The sequence below is a fragment of the Drosophila novamexicana genome, unplaced genomic scaffold (assembly GCF_003285875.2).
Source record: "Drosophila novamexicana strain 15010-1031.04,08,12 unplaced genomic scaffold, DnovRS2.1 tig00000817-arrow-arrow-pilon, whole genome shotgun sequence".
Classification (NCBI taxonomy): domain Eukaryota; kingdom Metazoa; phylum Arthropoda; class Insecta; order Diptera; family Drosophilidae; genus Drosophila; species Drosophila novamexicana.
The window spans coordinates 2,618,068-2,633,535 of NW_020824827.1; the positions used below are offsets into that span (position 1 = coordinate 2,618,068).

At 45.8% G+C, this 15,468-nt stretch overlaps 2 protein-coding genes across 2 annotated transcripts in view; one reads left to right on the plus strand and one right to left on the minus strand.

Annotated features, from left to right (window-relative positions):
• Positions 1-14,294, plus strand: part of LOC115763977 (dynein heavy chain 10, axonemal) — a 33,936-nt gene extending 19,642 nt beyond the window's left edge. The window contains exons 29-48 of the mRNA XM_030706782.1: positions 51-884; positions 950-1,042; positions 1,120-1,280; positions 1,377-1,701; positions 3,046-3,234; positions 3,296-3,955; positions 4,016-4,158; positions 4,216-4,580; positions 4,644-6,949; positions 7,587-7,658; positions 8,308-8,776; positions 8,842-8,984; positions 9,258-9,588; positions 9,650-9,781; positions 12,203-12,414; positions 12,775-12,915; positions 13,024-13,128; positions 13,198-13,299; positions 13,452-13,598; positions 14,123-14,294. Of these exons, the coding sequence (XP_030562642.1) occupies positions 51-884; positions 950-1,042; positions 1,120-1,280; positions 1,377-1,701; positions 3,046-3,234; positions 3,296-3,955; positions 4,016-4,158; positions 4,216-4,580; positions 4,644-6,949; positions 7,587-7,658; positions 8,308-8,776; positions 8,842-8,984; positions 9,258-9,588; positions 9,650-9,781; positions 12,203-12,414; positions 12,775-12,915; positions 13,024-13,128; positions 13,198-13,299; positions 13,452-13,598; positions 14,123-14,272 (7,080 nt within the window). The 3' untranslated portion in view covers positions 14,273-14,294. The remainder of the gene's footprint in view (positions 1-50; positions 885-949; positions 1,043-1,119; positions 1,281-1,376; positions 1,702-3,045; positions 3,235-3,295; positions 3,956-4,015; positions 4,159-4,215; positions 4,581-4,643; positions 6,950-7,586; positions 7,659-8,307; positions 8,777-8,841; positions 8,985-9,257; positions 9,589-9,649; positions 9,782-12,202; positions 12,415-12,774; positions 12,916-13,023; positions 13,129-13,197; positions 13,300-13,451; positions 13,599-14,122) is intronic.
• Positions 14,295-14,445: 151 nt separating this feature from the next.
• LOC115763978 lies at positions 14,446-15,278 on the minus strand. The gene is made up of 3 exons (XM_030706783.1): positions 15,151-15,278; positions 14,866-15,093; positions 14,446-14,801 (listed from the first exon to the last, which is right to left on the minus strand). The coding sequence occupies exons 1-3, from the start codon at positions 15,220-15,222 to the stop codon at positions 14,469-14,471; spliced, it is 633 nt and encodes a 210-aa protein (XP_030562643.1). The 5' UTR covers positions 15,223-15,278; the 3' UTR covers positions 14,446-14,468.
• Between the last annotated feature and the right edge of the window lie 190 nt (positions 15,279-15,468).

Genomic DNA, 15,468 nt, shown 5'->3' on the forward strand with positions numbered 1-15,468 from the left:
TGAATAACACACTCAGGCTAATGCAATTCAACACCGCTCAACACAAACAGGAGCGCCGCTATGCCTGCTTTGATGGCGACGTGGATGCACTTTGGATTGAGAACATGAACTCTGTTATGGATGATAACAAGCTGTTAACATTGGCGAACGGGGAGCGCATACGCCTGGAGAACTATTGTGCGCTACTCTTTGAGGTGGGCAATTTGTTTTATGCCTCCCCAGCCACCGTCTCGCGTGCCGGCATGGTCTATGTGGATCCTAAGAATCTGCGCTACAGTCCGTACTGGCAGCGTTGGGTACTGACCCGGCCGGAGCCTCAGCGAGAGATGCTTAACAATTTTTTCGAGAAGATTATTGTGAATGCCATAGCGTTCATATTGGAAGGTTTGGACGGCACCACGCAAGGCAATCCCCTCAAGATGGTTATTATGCAAACGGATCTCAATATGGTCACACAGTTCTGCAACTTGTATGACGCACTGCTGCCCACATATGGACCGCCCGAGAACAAGAATTCGGATGAGCCTGTGCTCAAAGTCTACAATATGGACAGCTTGGAGTGCTGCTTCTTGCAGGCTGTCTATGGCTCACTCGGCGCCTGTCTGCTTGAGAGGCATCAGATCATTTTCGATGAGTTCATGAAACGCATTGCCGGATTCCCACTGGTCGAAGACACGCAGAAGTCGCCCGCCGAAGGCGGACAGATTCCCCAGAGCAAGCCCACGTTGTATGATTACTTCTGGGATGTGAAGGATAATTGCTGGAAGGCCTGGGAGTGGGTCGTGAAGACATACGAGCACGATCCAGCCGTCAAGTTTAGTGAAATTCTCGTACCCACCGTGGACAATACGCGCACCAATCGGCTGCTTGGCCTCATGAGCGATGTAAGTAGCCTAGAGCTATTTACCTGTCTCTTCAACGATAATATTAATTTCGATTGGATTCACAGATCAAACGACCCGTTCTGCTGGTGGGCGAGGCTGGCACATCAAAGACGGCTACTATCATGCAATATTTGCGCAATCTCAATCCGTCTGTCAATGTAATTGAAAAATGTCTCGCACAAGCGAAGAGCTGCACGCAATATAGCTTTCTCTCAAACCTTTCCCACTTTTTCAGGTCATACTCAATATTAATTTTTCATCGAGAACCTCGTCGCTGGATGTGCAGCGCACGTTAGAGGCGGCCGTCGAGAAGCGCACCAAGGATACGTATGGCCCACCGATGGGCAAGAAAATTGCCTGCTTTATTGATGACATGAACATGCCGCAGGTGGATGAGTGAGTATAAGCCAAATAGGCGACTGCCAGCGACAGCTGATAGACTCCCCAACCGCTCCCCTACTGCAAAGCACTTCACTCGACTCTTCCCCACAGTTATGGCACGCAGCAGCCCATTGCGTTGTTAAAGTTGTTCTTTGAGCGGGGTGGCATGTACGACCGAGACAAGGATCTCAACTGGAAGAAGTTTAAGGATATGACGTTCTATGCCGCCATGGGTACCGCTGGCGGCGGCCGCAACGAAGTGGATCCGCGCTTCATCAGCATGTTCTCCACATACAACATCGTATTCCCCAACGATGAGTCGCTCATCCAAATCTACTCGTCCATCTTTAAAGGCCATTTAATATATTCCAAGTTCCAGCAGCGCTTTATGATGGTTGCTGACATGATTGTAGTGATGACCCTCAAGTTATTCAAGGTTTGATATTTATTGTTTTGATTTAATCTAATTTTTCTCTTCACTAATATTGGTGAAGCATTACCCTAATCTTCTATACCATAGCCCAGGTCGAAACCTCCCTCCCCTCGCTTCAACCATTTTTATTATTATAAGAACTAACATTTTCAAGGTAGTTAGACGAAACATATTCGATATACCCCCCAACGATACGCTCCAATTTTATTCTAAGAAACTGTTAAAAACAGTTTAAATATTTTTGTATATTTTTTTGTTGTAGGAAATTTGTATGAATTCTTGTGCGGGGCGAACAAAAAGCTATCGCATTCTGAAGAGCGCTTTAAAATCTCTCACAAATTTTATGAAATTCGATTTACATATGCAAATAAAGGCAATTTTTCATAATCTGCTTTGCTGCCTCGCTGCCATACAATGGAAATTATTCAATGGTCTGTAATGCACCAAGAGGAGCGTCGTTCTCCATGGCTGCTCCATTGGTTTTTCGAGTACAGCTCAGTGCTGGTGGCAGTTGATGCCAGTGCCGTTCCAGTGAGGGCCAAGCTTGGCGCTGGGGATGGGGCTGTGGCTGGGGCTGGTAGCATTGCCATTTGCTGTTTGGCCTTTTACACAATGGTCACCCGCCTCGACTGCTGCCTAGTTGACTGTGTCTAGGTCTGTCTCGGTACTCCGCCTATCTTTGCCAGCACATCTTGGCTGGAGCGAAATTTGATTATGTTCAAGTATTGAACTGTAGAAGGCTCTTTTCGCAGCACGCTCCCCCATCCCCCCCTCCGAAGGCAGGAGCATTAGTTTATGGTGCTTTTAACAATTGTTGACACTAAAATATTATCGCATTTCATTGCGTGCAGATAAAAATGCATTTGTCGCCACAATTGCCACAAGCAGCATACGCAGAGGGAGCACCAGCTCCAACAGTGACTGCCAAAAAAAAAAACCAAAAAAATGGAATATGATTTACTCACACCTGCAGATTCCGGTTTCAGAAGTAGAGTAGTACCTACCCAGGCCTGTCTAGTTCGTATGTCTTCTTTACACACTCGACGCGCCAGTCCAAAAGATATTAATGTCCCACGAAATGGAATAAAATGAATTATTTGAATTGAATTGCCAGCACTGGAGAGGTGCGGCAACTGCAGCTCGATAATGGCTGTAAATTTAGGTGAATGCAAGTTGTCCAGGTCCCCTGGACCCCTTTCCACCTCCCGCAAAGGATGCTCAGTATTTGAATGCATATTGCTAGCAGAAGAGATAAAATTGATTTGTAGGGCGTGCCCCTTGCCACTTGCCACTTGCCACTTGCAAGTGCCTGTTCTAATTACTGCTGTTGTCCTTCGGGCCCGTCAGATGGTCATTGTAGATCTGCCGCCAACGCCATCGAAGTTCCATTACATTTTCAATCTGAAGGATCTGTCGCGCATCTTTGCCGGCATGCTTTTGATTCATCCCGAGAATTTCAAGGGCCTTCGAGAGTTCTTACGTGTCTGGCGTAATGAGTTCACCAGAATAATATGCGATCGTCTTATTTCGCAAACGGTAAGTTTTTCCGAAAGCTTTCCTGTAAAGTCGATTACATTTGTTTAACCTCAACACGCAGGACATAGCCAATGTTCGTCGCAACTTGGCCGCCGAGGTGGAGGAACGTTTTCCCCCCGAGTTTGAGGAAGAACATGGTTTCATTGACTTGGAAGCCGCAGCAGCAGAAGCACAGGCTCGACTGCTATACGATGCGCTTGCCGAAGATGCTGCCGCAGCCCGTGAGGAGGAAGAGGACGAAGAGGAGAATGAGGAGGGTGATGAGGGCCCGGAGGTGATTCTATCGCTCAAGGACTTTGTGCTACGTGATCCATTGGTTTTCGGCGATTTTCGCAATTTCACCAACGAATCTGAGCCGCGCCTCTACGAAGATCTCATAGATTACAAAGCGGTCTACACATTGTTCACCGAGATCTTGGGCGAGTACTGCGAACGTAGACAAAAAATGACGCTAGTCTTGTTCGAAGATTGTTTAGAGCATCTGACTCGGGTGCATCGCACACTGCGCATGAATCGCGGTCATGTGCTGCTCATTGGCGTCGGGGGCTGCGGCAAGAAGTGTGTCACTCGCCTTTCGGCCTTTGCGGCCGAGTGCGAGGTATTTGAAATCACAATTTCCCGTGGCTACAACGAAACCTCGTTCCGCGAGGACCTTAAAGTATTGTACAACATCGCGGGAGTTAAGCGCAAGAAGGTCGTGTTCTTGTTTACAGGCGCACAGGTGTGTATTAAATGAGTTCAAATTATAATTGATATGACTTACAGCTCTCCTGACTTGCAGATAGCCGAGGAGGGCTTCTTGGAGTTGATCAACAACATTCTAACGGTGGGCCAAGTGCCTGCATTATTTGCAGATGAAGATAAAGACGGTATTGTCAATCATGTGCGAAAGTATGCCGAAGAGGAGGGTCTTTCTGCATCCAAGTGAGAACCTGAAAGATTTATCCAAACCCCAGCTAATACTTCTTCTTCCTATTACAGAGACTCTGTTTGGGCGTATTTCCTGCGCACCTGCGCCGAGAACTTACACGTGGTACTCTGCATGTCTCCAGCTGGCGATGCCCTCCGCAATCGTTGCCGTAGTTTCCCCGGTCTCATTGGCAGCACGTACATAGATTGGGTATTCCCCTGGCCCAAGCAAGCGCTCTATGCGGTGGCAAAGCTGTTCCTCACCGAGCACCCCATGATACCCCCGCTGCATCGCGAGGCGATCATCGAGCATGTGGTCCATGTTCATATGACCATTCAGGACTATTCCAAGGACTATCAAACGAAGCTGAGGCGCAGTAATTTTGTAACGCCCAAGCACTACTTGGACTACATCAACACCTATCTGGGATTACTGGGTAAGATTGACGATGCCAAGTTTAAGATTGATTTACATTTATTATTACCTTTACCTTACCCAGAGGAGAAGCATAAGCACATCATGCAGCAGCGCGAACGGCTTGGGGAGGGTATTAAGAAAATTGAAGAGGCTTCTGTGCAGATCGACGAGCTGCGCATTATAGTGACAGAGCAGAAGAAAAATGTTGCCATTGCAGCAGAGGAGTGCGAGGCCATGTTGGTTACCATAGAGTCTTCCACGCTAAAGGCAAACACCAAAAAAGCCGAAGCGTCTGAAAAGTCCGTCGAGGTGGAAATTAAAGGCAAGCAAATTGCCGTTGAAAAGGAAGAGGCTGAGGAGATATTGGCTGATGCAATGCCAGCGTTAGAGGAAGCGCGTCGTGCGCTTTCCGAACTAGAAAAAGCCCAGATCACTGAGATTCGTTCCTTTGCCACGCCCCCGGCAGCCGTGCAGGTTGTATGCGAGTGCGTTGCCATATTGAAGGGCATCAAGGAGATCAGCTGGAAGAGTGCCAAGGGAATGATGAGTGATGTGAACTTCCTTAAGAGCTTAATGGAAATGGATTGCGAGGCCTTAACTCAGAAGCAAATCACCTCCTGTCGCACCCATATGAAAACACAAAATCTCGATGATATGGGGAAAATTTCCGTAGCCGGAGCGGGCTTGTTAAAGTTCGTGAAGGCGGTGCTGGGCTTCTTTGATGTCTACCGCGAGGTCAAGCCAAAGAAAGAGCGCGTCGACTTTCTGGTTGAGGAGCAGGACGTGCAAATAAAGCTGCTTAATCATTTGAACTCTGAGATTCAAAAGCTGGAGGAGAAACTAGATGAGCTAAACCAGCACTATGCCACCTCCATGAAGCAAATGCGGGCCTTGACCGAGATGATGCAGCAGGCCGAACGCCGCTTGATCGCATCCGATAAGTTGATCAGTGGTCTTTCTTCTGAGTTAATACGTTGGAGCGCTGAAATGGCCAGCCTGGGCCAACAGCTGATCGACAGCGTTGGCGTTTGCCTCATCAGTGCCTCGTTCTTGGCTTATACAGGTGCCTTTACATGGGAGTTCCGGAAGGCTATGGTGTTTGACGACTGGCTGGAGGATATCGTTGCGCTGGGCATACCTGCGAAATTGCCCTTAAAAATTGATAGTTATCTAACCACCGATGTTGAGATCTCACAGTGGTCCAACGAGGGCCTGCCGCCCGATGAGCTCTCCATTCAGAACGGCATTCTTACGATGCGCGCCTCGCGTTTTCCACTCTGCATAGATCCTCAACTGCAGGCGCTGCAGTGGATTCGCAAAAGGGAACATCGTAATAATCTCAAGGTGCTGTCCTTTAGCGATTCGGACTTCCTAAAGCAGCTGGAAATGGCCATAATGTATGGCTTGCCTGTACTATTCGAGGATGTGGACGACTACATCGATCCTGTCATTGATGACGTTCTGCAAAAGAACATTCGTGTTCAGGGAGGCCGCAAGTTTACCATGTTGGGCGATAAGGAAGTCGACTGGGATCACAGATTCCGACTCTATTTGACCACCAAGTTTTCCAATCCCAAATTCGATCCCGCTGTTTACGCCAAGGCCTTGGTCATCAACTATACAGTCACCCAGACTGGTCTGGAAGATCAGCTGCTTAGCGTTGTGGTTGGCACCGAACGTCCTGATCTCGAGCAGCAGCGCTCGGATCTTATAGCCCAAACCAGCGAGAATAAACAGCTGCTGCAGCAGCTCGAAGATTCACTCCTGCGCGAGCTGGCCACTTCAACGGGCAACATGCTGGACAACGTCGAGCTGGTCGAGACTCTGGAGAACACGAAATCCAAGGCCGGCCTTGTCATGGAGCAGCTCAAACTGGCTAGCGACACTGCCGCTGACATTGAAATCCTTCGCAACGGCTATCGGGCGGCTGCCAAGCGCGGCGCAGTCCTCTTCTTTGCCCTTGCCGACATGGCCACGGTGAACAGCATGTATCAGTATGCGCTCGCCGCCTATCTTGATGTTTTCGTTTACTCGCTGCGCAAAGCTGTGCCGGACACGGTGCTGGCCAAGCGTCTGAACAACATAATCAAGACACTGACCGAGAATGTCTATTGCTATGGCTGCACGGGCATTTTTGAGCGACACAAGCTGCTCTTCTCCTTCCAGATCGCCACAAAACTGGCGCAGCGTGATGGAGTCCTGTCGCAGGCGGAAATTGATTTCTTCATCAAGGGCAGCATCGCATTGACAAAGAGCGAGCGCAGTAATCCCACAAAATGGCTGCCTGAAAAGAGCTGGGAGGATGTCCTCAAATTAGCCTTTGATTTTCCGGACACGTTTGGCTCGCTGCCAGATCATTTCACTCTTAACTTGGCAGAGTGGAAGCAGGTAGGCCCTCTTGGGTGGCATATACATACATATATTGTCAGATTCTATAACATGATATATGATATCATACTACACACACCTATGTGCAATAGTTCTCATCTTAGTCAAGCTTAAATAACATATCATATATGTATATGTATATATATATATATATATAAGTCCAGCTATATATACATATGTATATGCTTGTGTGCGTGTCTGTACAGAGTATACGCTAGTCGGGCAATTCCGACTAGAGCGCGTATGCTTGATTTTTCTGCTTACCTTTAAGGAAACGCCAATATGCTTTACAGCATCATTATCTATATGCGTTCGTTAATGGGTTAAGCAATCCATGTTCATACTTTCAACATTTTTATATATTTCTGTTTCTTTTTCTTTTACGATTTTATGGTACGCCATCTTCATGTCAACGTCAACTTCAATGCCCTGTTATCAACTACTGCGTCTGTGACTACCCCATAAAAATACATAAACACAACAACAACAAAAACGACGACGACGACGACAACAATTTTGGACATTGGATGGTCGCTGGAACTGTTCTTGACTGGCATGTGGCATTCAATGGCTTCCGTTGCCGATGCTCATTCTGTTTGCACTTATCGGCGAATGCCCATGGCCCGTGGTGGTGCAGTGGTACGACTTGGAGAATCCTGAGGAGGTGGAATGCCCCGGCGAGTACAACATCAAATGCAATGCATTCCAGGCAAGTGCCGCTGCTCCTGTGTGCTTTTGCTTTGCATGCTTTTAGCTTCAAGTGACTGCCGCTTGGCCCTAGTCCGAGTAGGTCCTTGCCAGGAGCTGCCGTTGCCATCGAGCGTTATTGGATTTCGTACTTTATGCTCGTTTCTAGTGGATTATTATGTACAAGCCGCACACACACACACACACACACACACGAACATAACACCCATGCTCTCACAAAAACCCCCACACACACACACACAGTCTGGGCTGGTTCAGTTTTACTCGACTTTTGCTACGTCCTGCAACTTTGGCGCACATTTTCTGCTTAAGTTATTAGCAGCCTGTTTTTGTCAGCCAGCATGGCTGTATCTTTAGTGTGTGTGTGTTTGTGTGTGTGGGTGTGTGCATTACCATATTTTATCAATTTTCCAAGCCATTAGTTGAGCGGCAATTTACGCCGGCAGTCGCACTTGAAACCAGCGGCGAGCCCAATTTGCACTTGAGCTAAGCTAGAAACCACAAGGACGATGGCAACAGCCACAATACAAGTGCTGGCAAGGACTAACTATATGGCACATCGATGAGCGCCGTCAGTCAGCGTCGCTGTCATTGTGCTATAAGAATGTCCAATGTCTAAGGCCGATTAATTTCTCATGCTCTCACCACAGAAACTGCTGTTCCTGCGCTGCTTCCGTGTGGATCGAATTTTCCGTTGCATAAATCAATACATTGTGGAGACCATGGATGAATTCTATATTATGCCACCGGTTGTTAGCTTCTCCGCCGTCTATGAACAAACGACCGCCTCGATTCCCGTTTGCTTTATACTCAGTGCCGGCTCGGATCCCACCAATGATCTGATTAAACTAGCCGATATCGTACTTGGAGGCATGGGCAGTTTCTGTCACATTTCGCTGGGCCAGGGGCAGGAGAAGACTGCGTTGACAATGTTAGACACCGCCCTCAGACAGGGTCAATGGTTGATGCTGCAAAATGGTCATTTGCTGGTTAGATTTGTGCGCGAATTGGAAAAGTATCTGGACAAGGTCGAGAATCCGCATCCAGACTTTCGGCTATGGATTACCACAGATCCAACACCGACGTTCCCCATCGGCATATTGCAAAAGTCCCTCAAGGGTAAATATCTCATCAGCCGTACAATCCAGAAGCCTCTAAATTCCCTATACTCCATCTGTCTATAGTGGTCACTGAACCACCCAACGGCTTGAAGCTGAACCTGCGCTCGACATTCTTTAAGGTGCGACAGGATCGTCTGGAGGCATGCTCTCATCGCGCCTATCGTCCATTAATCTATGTGCTCGCCTTTTTCCATGGTGTTGTGCAAGTGAGTTTTCAGACAACAAAAAGCCAAATTTGTAGCTGCATACGAAAAGCTGGCGCAGCTGCTCCGTCTGTGCCATGCACTTCGTTATTTATTAATTTGTTCATTTTTAGCTGTTTGTTGAGAGCATTTTGGACACAACTGCGCCCAAGTTGGCCAATTGATGGAGCTGCCATTGTGCTTTTTGCTCAACAAACTGTTATTGATAGCGCAGTTACTTTTTCCCAAATTAATCTGTTTCACATGCCCTCCCTATTCGAATTCCCTATACACTAGGAGCGCCGCAAATACGATAAGCTTGGCTGGAACATAGCTTACGACTTCAACGATACGGACTTTGAGGTATGCACGGAGATTCTGCGCAACTATTTGAGTCGCTGCGCCGAGGATAAGATACCCTGGAATAGTCTCAAGTATCTCATTGGCGAGGTCATGTACGGCGGCCGAGTCATTGATGATTTCGATCGACGCATTACCAACTGCTATATGAATGAATATATGGGTGATTTTCTGTTCGATGTCTTCCAATCGTTCCACTTCTACGAGGATGAGCACGTGGACTATTGCCTGCCCGACGAGGAGACCGTTCTTAAGGAGGACTTCATTGGTAAGTAGTCAGAGCATCTGTTAGTGGAACACGGTTAACAAACGAAATGCATTGCTCACAGCTCACATTGACAAACTGCCTCTGGTCAATAAGCCGGATGTATTTGGTTTGCATCCAAACGCGGAAATCGGTTATTACACAATGGCCGCGCGCAATATCTGGAACAGCCTGATTGAGTTGCAGCCACAAACTGGTGAGTGACTGGCCAATGGTGTACACCAAAAAATTCTGGGTACATTGATTTGTTGCCAAACTTTATTCAATATGCTTACCAAGTACACTTTTAGATTTTTCAGTTTTTAAAAATATTTTTTTTATATATTTACTAAAGTATCAAAAATTCGTAAATCCGTTTGCTGAGGCCATTTTTTAATTCGGATAGATTTCCCAGTCCTTAAGAATGTTTTGCTCATTTATTGATCTTATATGTCGTAATTAACTCGATTTATTTTTATTTGCAATTAATAATATTTTTCTATTCGTATATAGTAAATATGTGTAGTACTTTATATAATACTAAAGCTCATTAGTTGGGTTTGGCTTCAGGAATATATATATATTTATATTTCTTTTTAGTTTTTTATACGCATTTTGAAAATTGACCTGCTGCTTGATTGCGACATGAGCTTACACATGTATCAGCATCCGATAAAGTGTTTGACAGTTCGGTTAAAAAACGGAAGCCATTTACAAGTAAATGGTTTAATTTACATACATGCAGCGTGTGCCAATTGTCAGCCGTTTATTACATTTTATCTTGTTGATTTTCATTTCTGTTGCATTTTGGGCATGTTAAATTTTTAATTTAATTTAATTAATTAGTTGCGGTTTTGCAATTAACTTTATTGCATGCGCCATTATAGCCGGCATACAATAACAGGGCATGCATTAAAAATTAAAATAGAAGCACACACTCGACACAAACACACACACACACACAAACACACACATAATACACACACAGATACATTCGTTCACGCATTTATAGCCACCCGCACACCGCAAATCGCCACAAATCGCCGCAAAAAAGCTGCGAATTCAGTTTAAACCTCGCATTCGCAGCAACAAAAATTGGTGAAAACGTCACCCGAAAGTCGATAATTTTGCGTTACGAGCTTAAGCGTGTTAAAACCGCCATCAGAGAGCACTTTTCCATTTTCCGCACTCGCACTCGATGCTGTAATGCTGTAATATATGCACAAACACACATACGTACATGCGTATGCCATGTCAATGATTGTGCAAAAATGTTTTAACTCCATATATACATATATGTATATGTTCAATTTAACCAAATTTTTGCTTTTTTGTAACACCTTTGCGCGAACGCAGCTAGCAAGTGGACACCAAACAATGTCAAAACTGGTAAAGTATTTTACGTAAACAGACCCCCGCTCCCTCGCTTGCAGACAGCCTGTAACATTTAAATGAAATAATAGGCGCACCGATGCAGCTGATTTAAAAAATAAATGGAAAGGACTAACGTTTACCAAGCACAATCGAACAGTTTTTTTTTTTAAATTGCCGTGATATATATATATTTATATATATATATGTTCTTGTACGAAAGGAAAGTTATTGACTAGGAAATACTCTGTAGATTGGAGAAAAAGGACACTTTTTTGGTACCTCATATCTCTGGCCCAGCATACCATAATTAATAATTCTAATAGATCTTTATTAAAGAACCTGCCAAGTTAGACAGTGGCAAGTGTGCTCTAGTTAGAAGTGCCCGACTAAGAGATACCCTGAACCTGATTTGCACGTACCATGCAATACATATTTTACCCATTTCCAATATAATAGTAAAGGGTTAATAAGGTAAAGAACATCGATTACATTGTCTGATATTTTACATAAATATTTTGATTTTATTTGAAAATTCATTCGTATTTATGCACAAAGAACTCGCTACGTGCATGTTTGCTTTGCTCAGGCGTTAGCCTAAAAATGCCCTATTTTATGGAAAGTGTTTATACACATTTTTCACTTTCACACAGAACAATTGCAATTGCAATTCTATTTATAGGAAATAGAAAATTTGACCACACGTTTTCTTTGATCGATATTGTTGATATATCTTATTGTGCCAAAGAATGTGCGCATATCTGTAAAAAGGCAACAGCCATTTGGAGTTGGCTTTAATTTCGATGATTATTCTGTTTATTCTAAAAACAAAGTTGACATTTTCAATGGGCTTAGGGTATAACAATCCCTACATTATGGGAACATGCGTCAGCACTGATCTACATGCAAATTGTTGTGAGTCTAATTCTGGGGTTATGACAAAAATCAATCATACATAATATAAATTGAGCTGTACTCTATAAAAATAGTTTCCCCTTTAATCCTGCTTCTATTCGAACATGCTCTGCTTTTATAGGGTAGCTCTCTGAAATACTGCCGACAATTTGCATATTCATGAGCTTTAGTATTTGCTAATTGACAATTAAAAATCGGAACAGTCGAGGATAAAAACAAGAAATAAATAAAAATTAAATGTAAAAGGGTAGGAAAAAAGAAACAGTGTAGACCACAAAATGTTGCATATATAACAATGGTGGCTTTCTCTGCCATTGTCAATCCTCACTTATTTCACAATTTCGCCATTTAGGTGAGGGTTCGGGCGGCATCAGTCGAGACGACTTCATCGACCTAGTGGCTGCGGGAATACTGAAAAAACTTCCGCCCGCCTTCGAGACCTGGCGCATCCGCAAGCAAATCCAAATGAGTCTGTCACCCACAGGCGTGGTGCTGCTGCAGGAGCTGGACCGATTTAACATACTGGTGGTGCGCATCAAGAAGACGCTGGAGCTGCTGCGCAAGGTAACTAAGAGATTGCTGTGGCTGTGCCTCTAGCAATGCCTGTCAATGGGCAGCTCACATAAATCCTTCAGCTTTGTTTTGCATTTTGTTTATGCATTTGCCAACTTGGCTGGTGACTCGTGCCAATGCTCGTGGTCGCCCACGTCCTGCCCATAAGCAAATTTGAATACGATTCTGCATTTTGTTGCCAAAATAAATTTACAAATGCAAATGAACTCTGCCGCTGCCGTTGCCGTTGCCGTTGCCATTGTCTTGGCATAGATGCCGCCGCGCCCACACAAATACTCGCGCCCCTCACCCATTCATGCATGCATATGTGCCGTCGTTGTGCCTTTTAATTTAATTGCATGCTCTCCGCAGGCCATCGCCGGCGAAATCGGCATGGACAATATCCTGGACAACATTGCCAACTCGTTATTCAATGGCCTGCTGCCAGCCTCGTGGGCCAAACTGGCGCCGGCCACATGCAAGCAGCTGGCCAGCTGGCTGGAGCACTTAAAGGTGAGTCGCAGTCCCGGCTACAGTAGCGGCTCATTAATCAGCCTGACGGACCAAATCAGTCAGATCCAGACCTACTAATCAGCGATTCGCTTTTACCTGGTATTTTAGAAACGCGCCGTGCAGTACAAGTATTGGTCAATATCGGGCGAGCCGCTGGTCATGTGGCTGTCCGGATTACATATACCGCAGAGCTACCTCACGGCCCTGGTTCAGGTTAGCTTCATATGAGTTTCTCCATAATGGCAGCCTGCTTAACATAGCGCTACCCCTACCCCTTTGCAGATTGCCTGCCGCAAGAACGCCTGGCCCCTGGATCGGTCCACGCTATTCACCTATGTGACCACCTACTCGGAGCCTGATGACGTCGAAGAGCGCCCAGCGACGGTGAGTCGAGTCGAATCGTCTGGCCCGTCCGGCTCTAAATGCAAAACTATGACCCCCCATGTGACCAGCAGAGGAGTGCTGCCCACCCTCGCCTGGCACTAATTTCGTAATTAAGAATTCTGTTTGCATTTTAATCGTTGAACTTTTTGCAGGGCTGTTATGTGCATGGCCTGTACATAGAGGGGGCACGCTTTGACATGCAGGTTGGCCAGCTGAAGCGCTCGCATCCAAAAGTTCTGGTTGAAGAGCTGGCCATTCTGGCCGTGGTGCCTATTGAAGCGCACCGGCTTAAGCTACAGGTTTGTATTTATTCCGCTGCTGGCTCTCGGCCTGGGCTCGACGCCGTCTGCAAAAGACAAGTACTAATGTCCTCCTGTATCCTGTATTCTGTATACACATATGCGTTTGGTTGGCGGAGCGTAAAACGTGAATTGGGGGTGGCTGGTGTGCTCGCCCTCGCTGATATTTGTTTAAATGCTGTGTACTAAATTACCAACAGCTTCCGCATCCTCCGCAGCTAATGGGGCTGCAGCTGTTGTGCTAATTGTTTCTGATTTTAAATGCGGGGTGCTTTAACTTTTGCCACCACCAAAGGGGCCGCGACGGAGTATAGGAACAGCCAGTCCAAGCTTTTTCGAACAGAGTAGAGTAGGGCTAGATCAGGAAACTGAACAAGCTAAATAGTATCTTTTCGACTTGAAATCCCTAGACTGCCTAATACCGCACATTCTACAATTCAAACTAAATTCGTAATTTTCCATTAGTTGCAGTAGTAAAAATACCCATTTAAATTCCTCAATAACATTAGCTATAACCTTTGCAGAATACATTCCTGGCGCCTGTGTATACAACATCGCTGCGACGCAATGCCATGGGCGTGGGTCTGGTGTTCGAGGCGAATTTGGCCACCTCCGAGGATCTGAGTCATTGGATACTGCAGGGAGTGTGTCTAACATTGAATACGGATACATAAAGATGGCGATGAAATGTGTTGAAAGCAATTATCTTTATCGTTATCTAGATGAACGCAAATAAATGTATATTTGCAAATCTGTATTGGCAATTATTAATGTACGCTATGTATATTGTGTCTACAAGTGAATTTCTAGTGCCTTTCAATAACGTGTTTTGTGCCTTGACGGTCTCTTGCTCTGCCGCGTCTCCTGGCATTACCTGCGCCGACAGCAGCCAAAGCAGCTCTTCAACTTATCCAACATATTTGATTTCATGGAGGGCAAGAGTAGTTCCAGATTCTGCGTGCCACCGCTGTCATCGGAGTCCAGATCCGACTCGATGGTCATCTCCTGAATGCTAAAAGTGTCGGTAAGTTCGTGATTCTGCTGACGTCGTTTGGCACGCCTCAGCTGTGCAGGAAAGAAGGATATCTCCTCCGCCTCATCGCTGCTCTCAGACTTATAATCGACCAGCGGCTTCTGCTCCTGTTCGCCCGGAATGGGCAAACGATTAATAGGTATAAGTGTTGCCGCTTGTGTTTTAGTTGCCTAGAGAATAGATGAACTATATATCATCAGCTCAAGGACTTTCAATTTGATTTAGTGCACCCACCTGCTCCTCCTGAAACTGTGTATAATTGCGCCTGGCACGCTCGACCTTCAGTTCTAGTTTTCGTTGCAGTATGCGGCAGGTGTTTGGCGGTTCGTTGCGCTCCGTCCCTCGTGCAGCCCTATCTTCATCGATTTCAATGGTCGTGGGCGCATATACCTTGCTGGCACCCCTAAATGCCACCTCAAACTCCAGATCCGACATATGTTTGGGCGCTCCACTGGCTGTTTTCTGCATTGGGCCTGGCCATGAGCCTTCGTTTCTGTGTTGAACAAATTGACAACTTACCAACAAACCCGCTGCACCATCCTCATATATATTCGACTGTCTATCCTCACTATCTATGCCGCTGTCCTCCATACTTCAACGACTTAAACTATGTTTTGGTTTGTTCTAAATATTTTGTTATAAAAAGAACTGCACGCGATGACAAACACAAACAAATTTTACTATCTCTCTCTGTGTACTACTCCAAACTCCAAGCCATCCACCCTAAGGCAGCACAGCGCAGAATCCAACAAACAGCTGCCGTGTGGCGCTCGGTGGAAAATCAATAATCCCTTATTGTACGGCGTTGCCATACTTTTTGGTGATTTGAAATGAATT